General features: G+C 26.1%; 3 protein-coding genes across 13 annotated transcripts in view; 2 read left to right on the top strand and 1 right to left on the bottom strand.

Moving 5' to 3' along the window:
- The window catches only part of Wdr62 (WD repeat domain 62), a 45,712-nt gene extending 41,103 nt beyond the window's left edge, over positions 1-4,609 (top strand). For 9 of the 10 annotated variants that reach the window (XM_083102960.1, XM_083102961.1, XM_083102959.1 and 6 more), the window contains one exon: positions 1,070-4,609. In XM_083102960.1, the coding sequence (XP_082959086.1) occupies positions 1,070-1,449 (380 nt within the window). In that variant the 3' untranslated portion in view covers positions 1,450-4,609. Of the gene's footprint in view, positions 1-28; positions 404-1,069 lie in introns of those variants that run through there. The other variant, XM_083102957.1, reaches the window with a different exon arrangement.
- A 2,256-nt stretch (positions 4,610-6,865) lies between these two features.
- On the bottom strand, positions 6,866-14,261 carry Glys (glycogen [starch] synthase). The gene is made up of 12 exons (XM_083102965.1): positions 14,050-14,261; positions 12,973-13,124; positions 12,383-12,567; positions 11,564-11,760; positions 11,281-11,473; positions 10,564-10,826; positions 10,279-10,489; positions 10,039-10,175; positions 9,787-9,919; positions 8,906-9,292; positions 8,621-8,827; positions 6,866-8,483 (listed from the first exon to the last, which is right to left on the bottom strand). The coding sequence occupies exons 2-12, from the start codon at positions 13,109-13,111 to the stop codon at positions 8,451-8,453; spliced, it is 2,085 nt and encodes a 694-aa protein (XP_082959091.1). The 5' UTR covers positions 13,112-13,124; positions 14,050-14,261; the 3' UTR covers positions 6,866-8,450.
- A 1,737-nt stretch (positions 14,262-15,998) lies between these two features.
- On the top strand, positions 15,999-18,641 carry Pex19 (peroxisomal biogenesis factor 19). 2 transcript variants are annotated; one of them, XM_083101610.1, is made up of 5 exons: positions 15,999-16,184; positions 16,455-16,652; positions 16,725-16,858; positions 17,172-17,399; positions 17,460-18,641. In XM_083101610.1, exons 1-5 carry the CDS (start codon positions 16,118-16,120, stop codon positions 17,682-17,684), a joined length of 852 nt encoding a protein of 283 aa, XP_082957736.1. In that variant the 5' UTR covers positions 15,999-16,117; the 3' UTR covers positions 17,685-18,641. The 2 variants fall into 2 exon arrangements, with proteins under 2 accessions (XP_082957736.1, XP_082957735.1); XM_083101609.1 differs by having other exon boundaries at positions 16,001-16,184; positions 16,710-16,858.
- The last annotated feature ends 305 nt before the right edge of the window (positions 18,642-18,946 follow it).

Raw genomic sequence — 18,946 nt, 5'->3', positions numbered from 1 at the left:
TCCATAACCCGCTTTTGATATCACTCAGGACCAACGATGTGGATGTGACGGATATCTGAATATCTGATCTTCTGTGCGTGCCTTTCGCAGATAAAGATAAGGATCCTGAAACTTCTCATTTCTTCAGTATTTTCTGATTCTGAAACTTCCCTGCTAGAATGAGTGTTCACGTGTACATATATTTTTTGCATTCATGATAAAAATGGAAAAATGAAATTTTAAAATCAAAAGATAGATTATTGTTCAATTCAGAAGATGTTTTTGCATCATTTATCTGAATATATAATTGAATTTGATGATAAAAATATTGAATAATTTTTAATAATTAGGCAAAACAATAACATGAAATACAAATACATTCTTTCATATCATTCATTCTAATTGGCTATTCTCATAAACAAAATTTTTAATAATTTTAAAAATAAAAATCTGCTGAAGTTATAGACAATATGTTTGGTTTAAATGTATATATTCAGTTATTTTCTTAAATAATAGAGTTATAAAGAATATTTTGAATAAAAGTTATTTTATTTAAGATGCATATAGTGTTTTAAGATATATATAGTATTTTATTTAAGATATGTATAGTGAAAAAACTTAAATTTTATTTTTTTTTTTTTAATATTGTCTATGATAGCATTATTTTTTTAAATAAAACAATATATTACAATTTTGTAAGATATTTTATGACAAATTAATGTGTAAAGTAAGATTTTCAATTCATAAGATATTTGTCACCTGTATTGTTAGATACATCTACGTACCCCAATCCCTGTATATAAATTTGTACCATACATTTTATATTTATATAGTTTTAATTATTATACTATAAGAAATCATAGAGATAGATCATTCAAAAATTCATGATAATATTTTTTCATCGATAGATCTTAAAAATTTGTCATTAGAAGATTACATGATTCGATAGATACCAGTTATAATAGCATGATCTCATACGGATTTTAGAAGCAATATAACCTGCCCTCTGCATGATATATCATTTACACTAATCATATTTTATCCTATCAAATTTGTAATATATACCTAATATTGACATGTATTTTCACAGTGTCCACACAATTGTGTAATACGATCGCGGACGAACTCATGCGAACTGCGGATAATGTTGTGCAACTGTACAAACGTCTGACGATAGACAATAATGATGACCCCTCTGCAGAAGCGATCGATAGGGACACAATGTTACGAGGACTGGAATCATCTGTTAACGAAACCATGCGTACTTTAAGATTGGTCATTGCCGGTAATGAGAGTCATAACGACGGAAGCAGTAAGAGTATCATCACCAACGAGGCGACCGCGAAGTTTCAAGAACTACTCGCTGGTCAGGATCAAGGCAAGGTAGTTAATATGATGCAGCAGTATTCCGAATTACTTTTGACTATGATGCAACAACGGATGGGAGGAACTCAATCAAGTCATACATAAAATCCGTCCATTCATAAAAGGAATACGATCATCTTCATATTTAATGTATTGGCATATCAGTGATAATGCAAAGAATGTATCTCGTGGCAGTCTTTTTTTAAATATTGTATTCTTGATAATTCTCTAACTTTTTATTTATAAAATTTAAATATGTGTTTAAAAGTGGAAAAGAAATGCTCTCTCTATCTCTAAAAACTTCATATACTCATCATAATAGCATGAAAATTTTCCCTCTTACTCATAATTAGTTGTACTCGCTTTTGTAATTCGCTTTTGAAAATTCGATAAAATAAATTAATAATCGATGTATGCAATATTATAGCACAAAATTATGTAGCACAAAATTTGTTATCATCGCTTCTACATGACGGAAGAGATAAATCATTATTTTCACTTACTGTCGCGATATTGAAATTAGTCTATGTATAATCTATATTTGCTTAGAGAAAAGTCATACGATAAATTAAGTAAATAACTACACTGAATTACATTTTATTGTTAAATATAGAACTGATTATGACTCATCCATTGTATCTTGAGGCCATATGCCATGTAATGCCAATTAACTAAAGACTAGTAGAATAGTTTTTAAATACATGTATGTGTGTGTATGCGCGTGCGTGCTCACGCGTGGATGTGCGTACGTGTGTGTGTCTGAGATTTGTATTATAACATAATAATTAATATTAATGTTCTTATGTAACCAAAGGTTGTATGTATTAATGGTCTAAAGGAAATACCATCCTTTTTCTTCATAATTAAAGCTTCGCAAAAAATCGTAATAAAAAGTATGCAGTATAAACTTGCCAATATAACATAAAAGCATCTAATTATAATCATTGAATCAAGCTTTTCAAGTTTGTCAACAATAAAATTTCCTCAATATAACTATTTCAGAATTAATGAATTATAGTTTAATGGAACTTAATATTTTTAACATAAATTATGGGAAAAATTATTTTATTTAAGATTATGATACTTATTGACTAACAAGGGACATAATTATCCCGAATCGATTTGATTCTTTTTGAAATATATTATCAAACACAAAAATTTCTATTTTTAAGACACATGCACTTTTTTACGTATTCTTTTTGACATTCGTGTAATAAAATAATAATAAAAAGTACATAGCATAAACTTGCCAATATATAATAAAAATATGTAAACGGCAAGATATATAATTAGCAATCAAAACAGTGAACTTTATAAAAAAATATTTTAGATAAAATTTATGATTTTTTTATGTACTTTATATACAGAGGGTATTTGATAAAGATCAGCGCTCGTGAGAGCGTACTGAAACGCGTGCTCATTTGTCAATCCTTTTTAATTAATATTTCAATAATTGCAAAAATTACAAAATGATAAAGGTTTTTTCTGTTCAGTTTACTGCGCTTTATCAACTCACAAAAGTTGAGCCAATTTTTATCAAACATTTTGTATAATTGTTTTTCCAAAAATCTAATATTTTTAAAAATATCTTTATCTTCTTTATTATTTTCACAAAATTTAAAATTCTAAGAATAAAAATTGAAAGAAATCTTATGTCAAATTTATGCATATATGACAAAAATTTAAATTTTACAAAAAAAGATGGGAATATTTTATAAAAATTGTAAATATTTAAAAAAAGAAAAAATCCAAATACACAATCATAAAGTATATACAAAATAATCGTAAGTTTTATCTAAAATATTTTTTTATACATTTCATGGATTGCTTAGAGTCAAGTATAAGCGTTACTTTCAAAAGGTTGCTTTATTTCTTCAATTTCAAAATAACCACATGTAAAAATATGACTTATTTAACAAATTTGGTTACCTGTATTATATTTCATTAGTGGATACTAAAGATTGCTAAATCTCTCTCTCTCTCTAATACATAAACACTTGATGGTGAAAAAAAATTAATGTACATTTTATTAAATAACAACAATATGTTATTATTAGGTTTTAATTCTTTAAAATGTTTATGTTATCTTTTTATATTTAAGTAATTGCATATATATGTTTAAAAAATTATTTTAAAAATAAAAGTAATAATTGTAATAATTAAAAATAATTAAAAAAAATAAAGGACTCGTATCCATTGTCTGTCTAGAAAACTGTTACATAAAAAAATATTTCTTTACTATAAATTTTATATCCCTTTAAAAATAGTTACATAAAAATGCCGTGCTTTATTTATTATAATTATTTAATACAATATCTGAATGAATGAGTAAATATTACATTATAAATATATATATAGCAGCGCTAAACTTTGTGATATTAGATTCTGTTTGTTTAATTACTTTAATTGTCTTATCTATATTGATGCATATGCTTCTAAAAGTTCTTTATTTAAAAATATCTTTTGTAGTTATATATGTTTATATGAGTTGTACATACAAGCATATTAATATATATAATAGATGCTTAGTAGAATAATTGTATTGTGTTATTAAATATATAGATAATTTGAATCCCTTGTCTTACGATTTAATTTGTAACCGCATGCACCATAGTTAAGGACAAGATTGTTTACATGTCGAAATAAACAAAAATCTGCCACACTTAATTTATCAAATTAATCATCAATTAATTATTCTTTTATAAAACATCAAATATGCAGTATAATATACAATAATATATAATATGATTTTTTTATGAATATATATTTTTACATACTTTTTTTATAATAAAACAAAAAACAATATAATATAAAAATGAAGAACTTTTAAGAGCTTGTATTTATAATTTTGTTAACGTTCGTTTGGTTTGTCTGGACTAGAATAATTTGTGTCTTAAAAATTAAATGAAATATTAACATTCAAAAAATTTTAATTTAATTTAATTTAATTTAATTTAATTTTATGGTTGACTAATAGAAAAAAAATTTATTGCTAAAAAAAAAAATTAATTATTCTGAATTGTATAAAATATCTTTTACATATATATCTTAAATAAAAGTTTGGTAAAATATCTTCCATATTTGACTTGTAATATGTACCACGAGTCTGATTCGTGTCTATCACGTTTGACCCGTTATATCAGCCCGAATTTGACTCGTGTTTATCATGTCTGACCTATAATCTGTATTACGAGCTTCATTCGATATCATAAAACAAGGGATTCATAATATGATATAAAAAAAAAGAATTGAATTTTAATGTATATATTGGAACATTATTTTTTTGCATGACTATTTTTGGAGGGCTAAAATATATTAAAGAAATATAAATATATTAAAAAAACATTTTTTAACATAACAGTTTTCTTTATAACAGTCTTCATAACGGTTTTCAGATAGTATATAGATTTGACTTCATTTTTAATTTAAAAGAAAAAATATTTTTTTTGTAAATATATATGCTTTTTAAGTTTTATATACATAAATGTAATAATAAAGAAAAATGTGTATTATTTATCTTACTTTTAGTAACAAAGTTGTTGAAAGTATGCTATGACTATATAATACTTATTTATATTTAAATAAAATATTAAATATCTGAAGAAATATTTAATATAAATATATTATATATAGTAAATTTTGCAACAAGCAAGAATGCCGTTTAAATTCATTATTATTTTAATAAACATATTCAAAGTTTAAAATTATTAAACTAATTTAAATATTTCAGGAAGTTTGTTTATGTGTATATGTGAAAAAAGTAAAACTACATTTTTCTTCTGGATAACATTTCTGAATAGTTGAAGTAATCATATCACATTATTTTTGATAATTCACATCAAGAAATGCTATTCACAAGAAAAATATCCACACTATTTTCTAAACAAACTTCCTGCAGTATTAAATTAGATTAATAATTTTGAATTTCTCTTAGGATGATGTCTCATGTCTCAAATTTTGGGATTATAATTTTTCAGGATTTTGAGTGTTTTTCTTGGCACAAGACACTACTTACTTTTAGATAGCAATCTTTAGTATGCATTAAGTGAAGAATGAATGCAGCTAGCTGAATTCGCTATTAGAAAGATTTTTTTTAAAAACATTCTCAAGAGTCAAATTGATTCTGGCTAATTATGATATATCTCTGTATCATAACTTTTATATTAAATTAAACTTCTTTTTAAAAAATCAAACATTGAATGAAAAAATCATCATTAATTAATTTTTCATTATGATACATGTAATAACTATATATATATATATCACATTAAATATTATATTATTAAATTAAATTCATTCATAGAAATCATAGAAATATTTTTTTCATATATATACAGGGTGGCCCATTTTAATCCATCCAGTCGAATATCTCGAAAACCAAGCCCGGGAGAGAAAAATGTTTCAGACAAAAGTTGTATGGTTTCGAGGGGGCCATAAGAAGGTACCATTGGTTTGACCTTGAAGAGTCATTTGAAAGTCACGTGAAGGTCACTTCAATTTTTTTAAATGGAACAGCCTATATATTTTTGCACATTCTTGTAGCTTATCTCGAGAGCTTTCCAAAACACTATAATTAAGTACCTTTTCGTTAAGTACTTTTTGAGTTATGAGACTTGAAATAATTTCTTAATTTTACATAAACCGTAAAATATCTTGTAAAATATTCATTTTTCGATTATCTTACCTTAATACTTTTACGTACAAAATAATGAGAGGAATCAATTGGTGTAAAGAAAACACATAGTTGTTTTTAAGAAAAAATATGGAATTGTTAATTGCAAATTACATATTTTTTCTTAAAAACAACTATGTGTTTTCTTTACACCAATTGATTCCTCTTATTATTTTGTACGTAAAAGTATTAAGGTAAGATAATCGAAAAATGAATATTTTACAAGATATTTTACGGTTTATGTAAAATTAAGAATTATTTCAAGCCTCATAACTCAAAAAGTACTTAACGAAAAGGTACTTAATTATAGTGTTTTGGAAAGCTCTCGAGATAAGCTACAAGAATGTGCAAAAATATATAGGGTGTTCCATTTAAAAAAATTGAAGTGACCTTCACGTGACCTTCAAATGACTCTTCAAGGTCAAACCAATGGTACCATCTTACCCGGCCCCCTCGAAACCATACAACTTTTGTCTGAAACATTTTTCTCTCCCGGGCTTGGTTTTCGAGATATTCGACTGGATGGATTAAAATGGGCCACCCTGTATATATATAAAATTATTATTGATTAAAGACAATTTCTCCTAAGGAGAACTAAAGAGAGTTCCATAAAATTATCAATTTTAATTTAACTATTTCATGCTCAATTAACAAATAATATATTCCAATAAATTTAAAAAAAAATTATATTAAATTATCGAAATAGTAAAAATACATATATCATGATTATAATACTTTTTTAAATTTTTATGTGTTGTATACTTTCATTTTATGTTCTATTTATTTTTTCTTAATTATTTTTGTAAAATTCTAGTATTTAATATGTGAGTGCTATTTAGATTAAAAATGTCATATACAATAGTATTTATTATGCTTGTACATTAATTTATTTCTTGCAGGAATATTAATTTTCATTTATCTGAGTTATATTTTTAACACAATATTCGTGAATATTTTTGATTGAAGATAAGTTGTAAAATTAGTTGATATTATGTTGAGTGACATGAAATTTTTCTGGTACAGATGCTAGTTTATTCTTATATATTATATTATATCATCCCCATAATTGAGAGGAAACAAAAAAGTCCGAGTTTTTTAATTCTTGATTAATATAACATAATAATTAACATATTAGGAATTAGGACATTTTGTATTTAAAGTCAACATTATTAACATAGTTTAGTGTAGAGAGGAAAGCATGATTGGATGAATTAAAAAATATGTAGACTAATATAGAATCTCATTGCGAATATAATAATAATCAACTAGCTCCATGCAGTGAAAAAGTCATTCCAAATTATCGTATTGTTATTTTAACTAAATACATATATTCCCAAATTATCCAAAATTATGATATATTTTATATGTTGTTGCATTTGTTATGATAAGCTATAAAGTTATTATTGTGTATTATTCATTTTGTAACGTGTAAATATTTATTTAAAATTTATATATATATATATGTATAATAGAAAATTTGGTCCAAAATGCAAATGTGTTCTATAAATGTCGTAAATGATATAACTTGGCCATTTTATATGTATTATTTTGTATATTATGTTAATAATTGATACAAAGTAAAACTTCTAATTGAAATGAAGTAACTTTTACTTATTATATAATATAGTTTCTATCATTAATATATTTTCATAATATAACATATTATTATGTATATATATTATGTAAATAATGTGGCGAATATATTATAAAGATTGAGTAATATTTGACCCTTGTAGATAAACTTTGATTAAAATAGCAATTCTAAAATAAAAATATAATCTATATATAACAGAAATATTCTATTTATAATATAATTATGTATATCAGATTTAATGGCTGTGTATGACTCTCATGAGTATAGACACAACATATAAACATGCATCTGAAATATGATGCGATACGCAACGCGAACATATATGATCTTTTTCTCTTCTTTTGTACACAGACTTCTGATTGTATTAGTATATTAAAATGAGATATTACTATTTGGATATACTAATACTATATACAATCAAAAAATTAGATCAATTAAATGGATAAATCATGCCATTAAAGAATATAAAGTTCCAATAAAAAGTGATAATATTAAAAAAATAAAATAATATAAAGTTTTATCGAAAAATAATATTGCACATAATGATCATTAATTGTGAATTGTGAACAATTAATAATCAATAATTGTGAACCATTGCAATTATTGCTGCATGTGTATATCTTTACTTTGTTCTTACCTAACCATTCTATTTTATGTTTTGCATGACAGTGACAGATATCAATAACAGCCATTCGAAATTTGAATACATAGATATACACTTGGAGGAACCACAATTAATTAATGTTTGGCAGTGTGCTATGTATTCCAGACATTATTGTTGAACCTTGTAGTACGTTATTACTTTTGGTTCTTATCGCTTTTGTATTGCTATTTTCGTATTTATCTTCCATTTGATTGCCGCAATTCTTCTAACTATAATATATACATAAATGATGTACATAAATATGATAATATGCAAAAGTATATCTTAACCACACAAGTTTTATATATTTCTTAATTTTACAATTTATTATAAATTTATTATTATTATCGTTATTTGAACTACTTACCTCTTTTTCTTCATCAACCTCATCCTCATCCTCATCATCTGAACCGTATACAGAAGCAGCCGGTGTCGTGTGCCGTGAAGATAATGGAGATGGTGGTTCGCTAATTGGCCTGGGATAATTGAATCGACCAACTCCACCCTCAGCATATCCCGAAGCAAAATCCGGATATGCAGTGGTCAAAGCTCTTATTCTCGCTTGACGATAATACTATGGAAAGTACATAAAAAATCAATGTAAGATAAATAATTAAATATGAATGTGGGAATCTGTATATTCGTATCTTACAATTCCAAGATTTCGCCAATCAAGAAGATCGCTAAGACGTTCTGTACGGTTTCTCTGAATAATACGTTGACGACGATTAAGTCGTGTAAAATCGAACATATATTGAGCAAGCTGCTGAACGCTCGCTTCCAAGCCGATATAACGTCTATCAACAATGTAAATACCATAACTCATTGGATCTGCTATGTGTTCCTGCATAAAGCATCCAAATCCTGATAAATTAGTAGTAATGCTAGGAATACCCAGGACCGTGCATTCAGCTGGTGTATATCCCCATGGTTCGTAATAAGAAGGAAAAACGCCCAAGTGGCATCCTCTAACGAATTCTTCATAATCGAGACCAAATAACGGATTTGTCGAAGACAGAAACTCTGGATGAAATATTATCTGTAAATGATATATAATTTATAAAATAACATGTATCACACGTATATTAATCTTACATATATATATAATTCTCTTCTCGAAATTTTGTAGAAATGTATACTATATATAAAGTTTAGGAATGAAGTTTTTTAGTGTATTCAGGATATTATTTTAAACAAAGTATACTGTAGATGAATTCAACTTTGTTATGGACTGAAATAATTCACCTTGTATAAATATGGAATAATAAAGTTAAATTTTTATTATTATTGGATAACGCAAACATTCCATTGCATTCTTTATAATTTTCACTTGTTTATTTTTCTCTAGTCTTATACTTTTATTTAAAATTGATCACATTAGAAAAGTAGGAAAAGCAAATTATAATCGAATGTAAAATTGAACTTTGATTATTAACTATAATAAACTTCGAATAATAAGATTGACTTGACTCATGATGAATCTTTTTAGAATGATTTCTCAAATATACTGGCAAAGTTTCGCTCCGTACATACCTTAACACGATCAGAGACAGTATTGAAGAGATTACACCTTCTAACAGCATTTAACACTGGATCATTCCAATCATCAACAACATTATGTGTTGTAATTGGTGGTAGTCCATTTCTTTGAAGAGCATATAGACACCTACAAAACAGAATAGAAATCAATAAATTAAGTTAAGAATAGAAATCAATAAATTAAATTAAGAATAGAAATCAATAAATTAAAATTCGTTACAAATGTTATTTTGATAATTAACAAACCGTTTTATTTTAATGGTATCCTCTTTTTGCAACAAGTCTTGAGCTTCAGGCAGACGACCAGAGAGGCATATATCATACATTCGTTTTCCTATTTTCTGTTGTATATCATTGATAGTGTCGCGTAAAGATTTAGTTACCTGATGATAATAATTTAAATTTAATATTAACAAACAAATGGTAATTTAATATTAACAGATTGTCAATTATTACTATTATAAAAAAATATTAATATCAACTCACAGCATGGCCACGAAGAGATTCAACATTAAAGTTATTAGTTCTTGCAGGAAAAATAAGGAAAGCAACCACTGTTGATTCAGATTTAGATGATTTTAAGTAATAATTTAATCTGGCTAGAGCTTCTATAAAAATATCAGCGCCTTTGTTTCCGAATTCGTATCGGCCAGCAATGAAAAAATATAATGTTTTATCTATATCAAAATCATAATGTCTGCAAAAACATATATAAATTCAAATATAATATGAAAATAGTATCTTAGAAATTATCATATGTATAATACAGACCCATAAAAATGACCTCGTACAAATTCATTTATTTTTTCTTTACTAATAGCATGTAAATTCTGAAATTCGTGCAATGCTGCAAATTTCTTTACATTTAATCCGTTTGGCGTTATAATATCAGGTTTACGTTTGAGCAAGTGTTCAGCTTCAAAACCAGTGATATCCGAAACAGTTGTAAATACATGTGCTAAATGTGAAGCTGCACGTTCCATACAATATCTGTGATATATTTGACGTTTCCCTGCTTCTTCATCAACACTGAACTAAAAAAATATATTACAGCATATTATCTGTACGTATAGGTATACATGTACCTGTGCTCATATACAAACAAAAAGTGTTTGATAAGTAATACAATCAGAGAAGACATAATGATGCATTAAAAAATAATTCATGTGTATGTGTATGTGCATATGCTTCCAATTGTATAATTAAATATATACATACAGTATACATATATACAGCTACATATACATTTATATATAATGTATATTATGTATCAACATATATGTATAATATATATGACTTTTTTTTATAAGAAGTATCTCTAGAATGTATTACTAAAATTTGTCAATTTCTAAAAAGTACTCTGTATATGTATATTGCATACATTTTATATATGAAATAATTTAATTTTGTTTATATAACTTAATATAAACACACACATGTATCCATAATAGTAAGAGAGAAAAAGAGAGAAAGAGAGATTTTTTTTACCTTATCTAAATTGTTGTAAAAATCCGTCTTCCCTGCACAAAGATATCTGCCTAAAAGTGTAGCATGAGTAGTAAATACTGTGGCCACATCCACGTGTCTTGTTCTCAAAGCAATTAATCCAACACCTGCTTGCCATTCATGACAATGCACGACTATTCTCGGTGGAATGTCTGAGTATCTTTCGGCTGCTTTTCTATTATTTCATTGTAGCAAAATTATATACAATACAATATACTTAAGTTACATAAATATAATTTTAGAAGTAATAGTAATTTTGTTCTACCTAAATTCGGCAATAAATTGACAAACTAAATATCCGAGTATCACGGCATCATTAGCTTCAATATCAAGATGAGGTATTCCAAGATTACAAGTGCTCCATAATTCTTGTTTATATTCGTCTAGTTTCCAAGCGGCACTTCCAATATCGAATAAAATTATTTGAGGATTTCCATCCACCAACCATGTTCCTGTTACAATCTCAATAGTAATTTATATTTTTTAAAATATTCTGGATTGCAAAACTTTTATTACGCACTAGAGTAATAAAAAAATAAACAGACATATGTTTAAGATAATGATAAAGATAATAATTCAATAGTTAAATACAATGCCATGAAAAATTTGATCTTTATTTAAGTCAAAGGAAAAATATCAAACTTTCTAAACATTAATAATATTTATGCTATCAAATTATGTAAAAAAGTAAAAATATATATTTAAAAACATGAGTTATTTATTTAATTATTCTTATATATTTTTACTTATTCTGATATATAGTACAAATATAATTTTTATTTTTTGAATAATAGTAGATAGATGTGTAAAATAATACTGATATAATAATACTGATATAAATGATAATAATCATATGAGTGAAAATATATTATATATGTATATCACTGAATTAGATATGTATTCATGACAAATCTAATAAATTCTTTTTAGTCCCTTAACTTCTTCCACAATATACTCTACACCAATACATCGAATACATCACTGATAAACATTTACAGCTCTTTAAGTAACTTGCTTCAAAATTACTAATTATGTGCATGCATGTGCACATTAAGTTTGTGATTTAAAAAATTTACAAGCTTACTTTATATCCTTGATCACGTAGAACTTGCACTGCTTGATGTAAAGGATTGTGAGGAGGAAAATTATCTTCTTCAACTTCAGTACGTGCTGAGTGTTCTTTATATGGACCAATGAGACAGTATTGATCACCCATTTCTTCAGTTGAAACATAAGCTTTAGATCTTATTACAGTGTAAATGCCACCAACTGAAAAAGAATTTTTGAATTATGTGAGATGTTAATATATAAATATATATATAATTTAATGAGAGGCTTTAAAATTAATAACAAATTTAATTAAAAAATAAAAAAATATTGTTTTTTTCATACAAAAATATCTTGATTTTCAATTCAATTTCTTAAACTCCTTTGCCACCTCTTTTAGTGTCATCACTTTCATTTATTTTCATTAACAAAATATAGACATTACATATGATGCTTTAAATAAGAATTCTGGCACAATATAACATTGAATTTTGTGGAGTAATTTCATGTGAGGAATATTGCAATTTAATCATAATGAAAGTTATCTAATCAAGTAAAACTTATTTTTTTTTTATTTTTACTATGTTTCACACAATTGCTTTCTAAAAATAAGATGTATGGTCATACTTTTGTTGGCAACTTCCCAAGCAACTTCAAAATTCCACCGATTTTCATGTTGAGCTGTATAACCACGGTCCATAAATTCAAATAATTCATTGCTACTGTCTACACGATAAAATCTTCTGGAAGCACGTTCTCTCGACATTTTGTTGACTGTTCTGTAATATTTTGTTGACTGTAATATATATTTATTAGTGTGAAATAAGGTTTAATAAAATATATTTTCTTCCTCTTTTATATAATATATATTAAACTTTTATTTTATAAAAAGTGGTATTACAGTGTACAATGTTAATGTTATTCTTTTTTAAATAAAGTATGACAAAAATATAATATAACCAGTATTTATTTGGAGAATTTTAAAATCAAATTTATAGAAGTTACATAAAATATAATTAGTGAAATATAATTAGTATCTATTTAGATTTTTGAATAAGAAAATATATGTATTTTTAATATTTTACAGCTTATTAATTAATTAAAAAATACATATTATTACATTTTAAAATAACAAACATTTTAATAATTAAAATAGAAACTTATTTTTTCAATGTTTTATTCAAATATTTTAATAGGAAAATAACAGAGAACTTTATCTTCATTAAGTTTGACTTTATCACAGAAAAAGTTATTGCAATCATACACGTATGGTATCTATCTTTATATATCTTAATAATAAAAAAATCAATATCATTTTCTATCGTATGATGTAATCAAATATAATTGCTTTATTTAGTTATTTCTTTTTTTTCCAAATCTATGTTCACTCAAAAGCTCAAGTTTTCAGAGATTATTGATACCGCGAATTTGTGCTAGCAAATTATCCTGATATTTAACTTTACATGTGTTTTTCCTTCTTAAAAAATTCTGTCGACAAGAGATCTATTTTTTTCTATTTAAATAAAATAATACGCGATTACAATCGTGAAAACTCTAAAACGAATGTCGCGAATATACTCGGAGGTCTCTACGATAAATATATAAGTACTGTTACCGCATGATGTTTGACTACTGGTTTCGTATGCAATTGGATTAAAACAAAGCACACAGCAATATGTCCGTAATTCATATTCTTTGACTCACCGTTTATAATATTTTTTAACAAGAGTAAAGAAAGAGAGAAAAAGAGAGAAATCTTAAGATTAACTATTAATCAGAGAACACAACTCCACGGTCGGGTCAGGTTCAAACGAAGGTCACCACAGACTATGTGAAAGTCAACAAGGTGCCCTTGCCAAGGCAGTGTTGATGGTTGATGAAGGGAGGGACGATCTCGCGCATGCGTAATCATGAAAATGCTAGCAGACGCTGCGATGTCTTCAGTCATGCAACGCAAAAAATTCATTAATAATAATAATATAATAATTACACATTAAAATGTATTAGATATTTTTTACACATGATTAGTAAATTTTTTTGCTTTCTACATGTATATATTTTATATATATAGCATTTAATATATGTTACACACCACATACACACACACACACATTATATATATATATACAGGGTGTCCCAGACGTATGCCCCTTTTAAAATGAAAATAAATGGTTTTTATCAAAAATCGCGAACAATTTTTAAGTAAATCGGGTACGCTCTATAAAATGGTGATATTTTCAACTTTTGACTCCGACCGGAAATACGCCATCCGGATCGGAAGTTGAATTTTTTTAGGAGAACGTGGTACTTTTTATTACAGATTCAAATTGTACGTGAAAAAATAAGAAACTTTTATATCAAACGTTTTTTCTAAAAGTGCCTCTGTCAATCTTAATTTATGTATATCAAATTTATGTATATCAAAACATAGTCATGATATGGCTTATTGATATATTAATAATATATTTCATTAATTTATCGAAATGTATTTACGCAATTTATTGTTATACGCGCGAAGAAAGCAATTTTGATGGTCAAAGACTTACGCTCAGGAACATATTTGATATGCATTAGGTGTTTCGTATTTATATTGAGAATAAGAAAAACCATAAAATCGTAACGTTACACATTTCTGTCATGTTTTATGAATAATCAAACGGATCAATTCTTTTTTGAATTTCAATAGTGATTTATCTAATAATCTATTACGATCATATTTCTGTTATATACGCCAAATCTCAAAGTTTAAGTATAGCAAGTTCACAAAACGAGAATTACGAAAGTTCAAAATCGAGAAGTATTATATTTTGAAATATAAATCTGTATATATCTCATGATATTTAAATAAAATTGTGTGTATACATCTCATAATATTTAAATATATACACATAAATACATGTTCACTATTTTGTTCGCCATATTACAGATATACATACAATTTTTCGAACTTTTAAAGAGATTTTATCCTCATGTATAGATCACTTCCAATATAATTTATAGACGCACGCACAAACTGTAACAACTGTAACTTTTTGCGCGTGATCGTTTTATATCACAGCCGCCTATAGTCCCTTTAGTTCATTTAGAAAGTGCCTCTGTCAATCTTAAAATTGATCTTCATTATTTCATCACAGTTACCTTCAAGGTCAATTTTAAGATTGACAGAAGCACTTTTAGAAAAAACGTTTGATACAAAAGTTTCTTATTTTTTCACGTACAATTCGAATCTGTAATAAAAAGTACCATGTTCCCCTAAAAAAATTCAACTTCCGATCCGGATGGCGTATTTCCGGTCGGAATCAAAAGTTGAAAATATCACCATTTTATAGAGCGTACCCGATTTACTTAAAAATTGTTCCCGATTTTTGATAAAAGCCATTGGGTGCATCCAGAAGCACAACCGCTCACTGAGCGGCTAAGTAGCACTCGAATGTGATTGGTGAATTCAAAGATAGAAACCAATCACATTCAATTGCTACTTAGCCGCTCAGTGAGCGGTTGTGTTTCTGGATGCACCCATTTATTTTCATTTTAAAAGGGGTGTATGGGTGGTCTGGGACACCCTGTATATACACATTTATCTTATTGTCAGATCTGAGAATTTATTTCTCAATATTGGTAATCCTGAGTTCAGAATTTCGCATCGTCACCGCACGAGGTCTCCAATATCAATTTGGAGTTTGCTCGTCACCTCTCTGCTTTTACTGACCCATAAGACAATTGAAGTTGGGGTTTAAACAGGTCTAAATGTTATATTTATAATAATACAAAAATGACTGACAATACCAAACAATCGAAAAGTGAGGAGGAAGATCAAGAATTAAATAGCTTGTTGGATAGTAAGTAGAATCATATTCCGTTTAGAAAAAAAAAATCAACTAACTTTTACGCACATACATGCATAGATTGGTTTCTGTCAATAAATAATGATTCATAGTTATATAAGAAATTGTTTCATATATATATATATATATATGATTTAGATTTTTTTAAATATTCTTCATATTAAGAATATAACATATATAGTTATAATCATATAAACTATTAAATTTTGATTTGGCCAATATATTAATTGCATATTTTAAGATTTAAATTTTGTCGTTTCTTAGGTGCTTTACAAGATTTTGGCAAAGAGTCAAATATTGAAAAAGACAACGTAGTGGATCCAAATACATCGGATTTGCAGAAGCAAATTGATAAGCAAAGTGAAACACCTGAAACTGAATTTGCAGAGAAATGGACGGAAGATTTTCTTAAACAAACAGCTGATCAATTTGAGAAAAATTTGCAAACCTTATTACAAAATGGTGAGTTTAATAAAATATACAAAAAATAAATATACTACTATTAAAATATATTATTAGGCGGTAACGAATTAGGAGCTGCTTTGCAAAAGCTTGGAGAAGCATCAACTAATAATGCAACAGATGAAAAGGACAATGTTAGTACAGATTTTCAATCCACTATTTCACAAGTTTTAAAGGATTTGACTACAAATTCTGAAAATTTACAGGTATTTTGATTCTTATAACATAATAATGCTTTATTTATTAATATGGAAAATGTTTATTGAGATTGCATTAATTCTAGAAAATAATAATAATGATACCATTTATATATTATTTGCAACTATTATTTTTATCTACATTTTTATTTTGCATGTAGTAGTAATGATATTAATAATAGTAATAATAATAGGTAATAATAATAATAATAATGAAAAATGTATATGTATTTATTAATTCGTAATATTATAATATTATAATATTATTTTCAGTTCATCTTTTTAAGAGAATTGTAATTAAAGAAGATAAAATACTTTTTAGAATGATGATTTAGCGGCTATGCTAGGACGGACATCTCTCGATAGCGACACTGGTGATATATTACCATTTATGCAAGGAATGATGGAACATCTCTTGTCAAAAGAAATTCTTTATCCATCATTGAAAGAATTATCAGATAAATATCCAGCATGGCTAGAAGAACACAAAACAACTATAAATTCTTCTGATCTAGAAAGATATACAAAACAATCAGAATTGATGAAAAAGGTATATTAATAATAAAACAATAAATCTTTCTGTTATTAACAAATTTATATTTTGTATAAGGTATGCATTGAATTGGAAGAGGAAAACAAAGATGATACAGAAGATATTAAAAAACATCGGTTTGAATCGATATTAAAGCTTATGACAGAAATGCAAAATTATGGTCAAGCACCAGAAGATCTTGTTGGTGAACAATGTTCACTTTTCCAATTTGACTCTGAAGGAAATCCTATTCTGCCGTTACCATCTGGAGTGGACTCTCAACAAGATTGCACTATTATGTAAATTTTTTAAATGTATCTAAAATATTATTTCGTTGATCTATATTTTGTAATTAATTCAGCTAAATTTAATTACTAATCATAAAATATATTTGTATACAAATACATATACAAGATATATTACAAAAACTGCTTTTGGTTGGGACAATATCGTACTATTTTTTTGTTTAAAAAGATGTCTATTGTAATGAAAATTAAAAAGAAGATTATTACTATAAAAATTTCATTACACGCAACTTGCAATAAACCTTAATTGTATTTTATAATATATGTATAATAGAATTTTAATTAAAAGTTACTTAATAAATGTATAAGAGAAATATAATGATTATTTAATAATTACTATAATTATATTAATAATATAATATATTAGTATTTAATAATATATTAATGTATTATAACATTTATAATTATTATTTATAATATATTAAAACCAATTTAATATTGTTAAATATAATACATAATATAAAAAATCGAAAATCTTTGTATTTTGCTATTTTCAAAATCAAGTTTTTGTAAAGAAAAAGTAAGTTTTAAATTTAACAAAATTTGCGATTCTGAAACTGTTTTGTATAAATAAAATTTTTGCATGTATGCATATACACACACAGACACACACATATATGTATATATGTAGAGTTTTTCGAAAAAGAAATAAGATTTATAATTATGAAGTTACCCATAAGCCTCATTTTTTAAGGAATATTCTAGTTAAAACGTTTTTTTTAAATCTTTTTTGGAAATTTTTTACAAAGAAACTAAACTGTAAACTTTTTTATTACTGTGTATTTATTACATTTATATTAATTGAATTAATAACATATTAATGTATTACGTACACATATACAGTATTCATAGCCAAATCAGCCAACAATGTACATATATATGTGTACATACTACACATAACACACATATATTGTATATTATGCATAATGTATATTGCAAAATGTTTATTTGAAAACTTTTTACCTCATTTATTTCATAACCGAAAAGAGCCAAAACAAATCAATTTTGTTTTCGAAGCGGACTTTTCTCAACCCAGTGAGAAATGACAAGTCGGATAGACGTTTGTTAGACGTCTAAGATGTCTAATAAACGTCTATTGGACATCTATTAAACGTCTTAGACGTCTATTCAACTTATTATTTCTCACTGGGAAGTATCAAAGTGAGAAGATAATATATGTCTACTTTTAATCATTTATAATCTATAATGTCAGCAGTTAATAATGGACGTTTAAAAACATCATTTTTTAAGTTAAACATC

This window comes from Camponotus vicinus, unplaced genomic scaffold (genome assembly GCF_025532165.1).
Source record: "Camponotus vicinus isolate PSW18456_S1 unplaced genomic scaffold, iyCamVici1.0 SCAF_6, whole genome shotgun sequence".
NCBI classification, from domain to species: domain Eukaryota; kingdom Metazoa; phylum Arthropoda; class Insecta; order Hymenoptera; family Formicidae; genus Camponotus; species Camponotus vicinus.
Note: the sequence above shows the minus strand (reverse complement) of the source record. Positions and strands in the feature narration are given on the sequence as shown.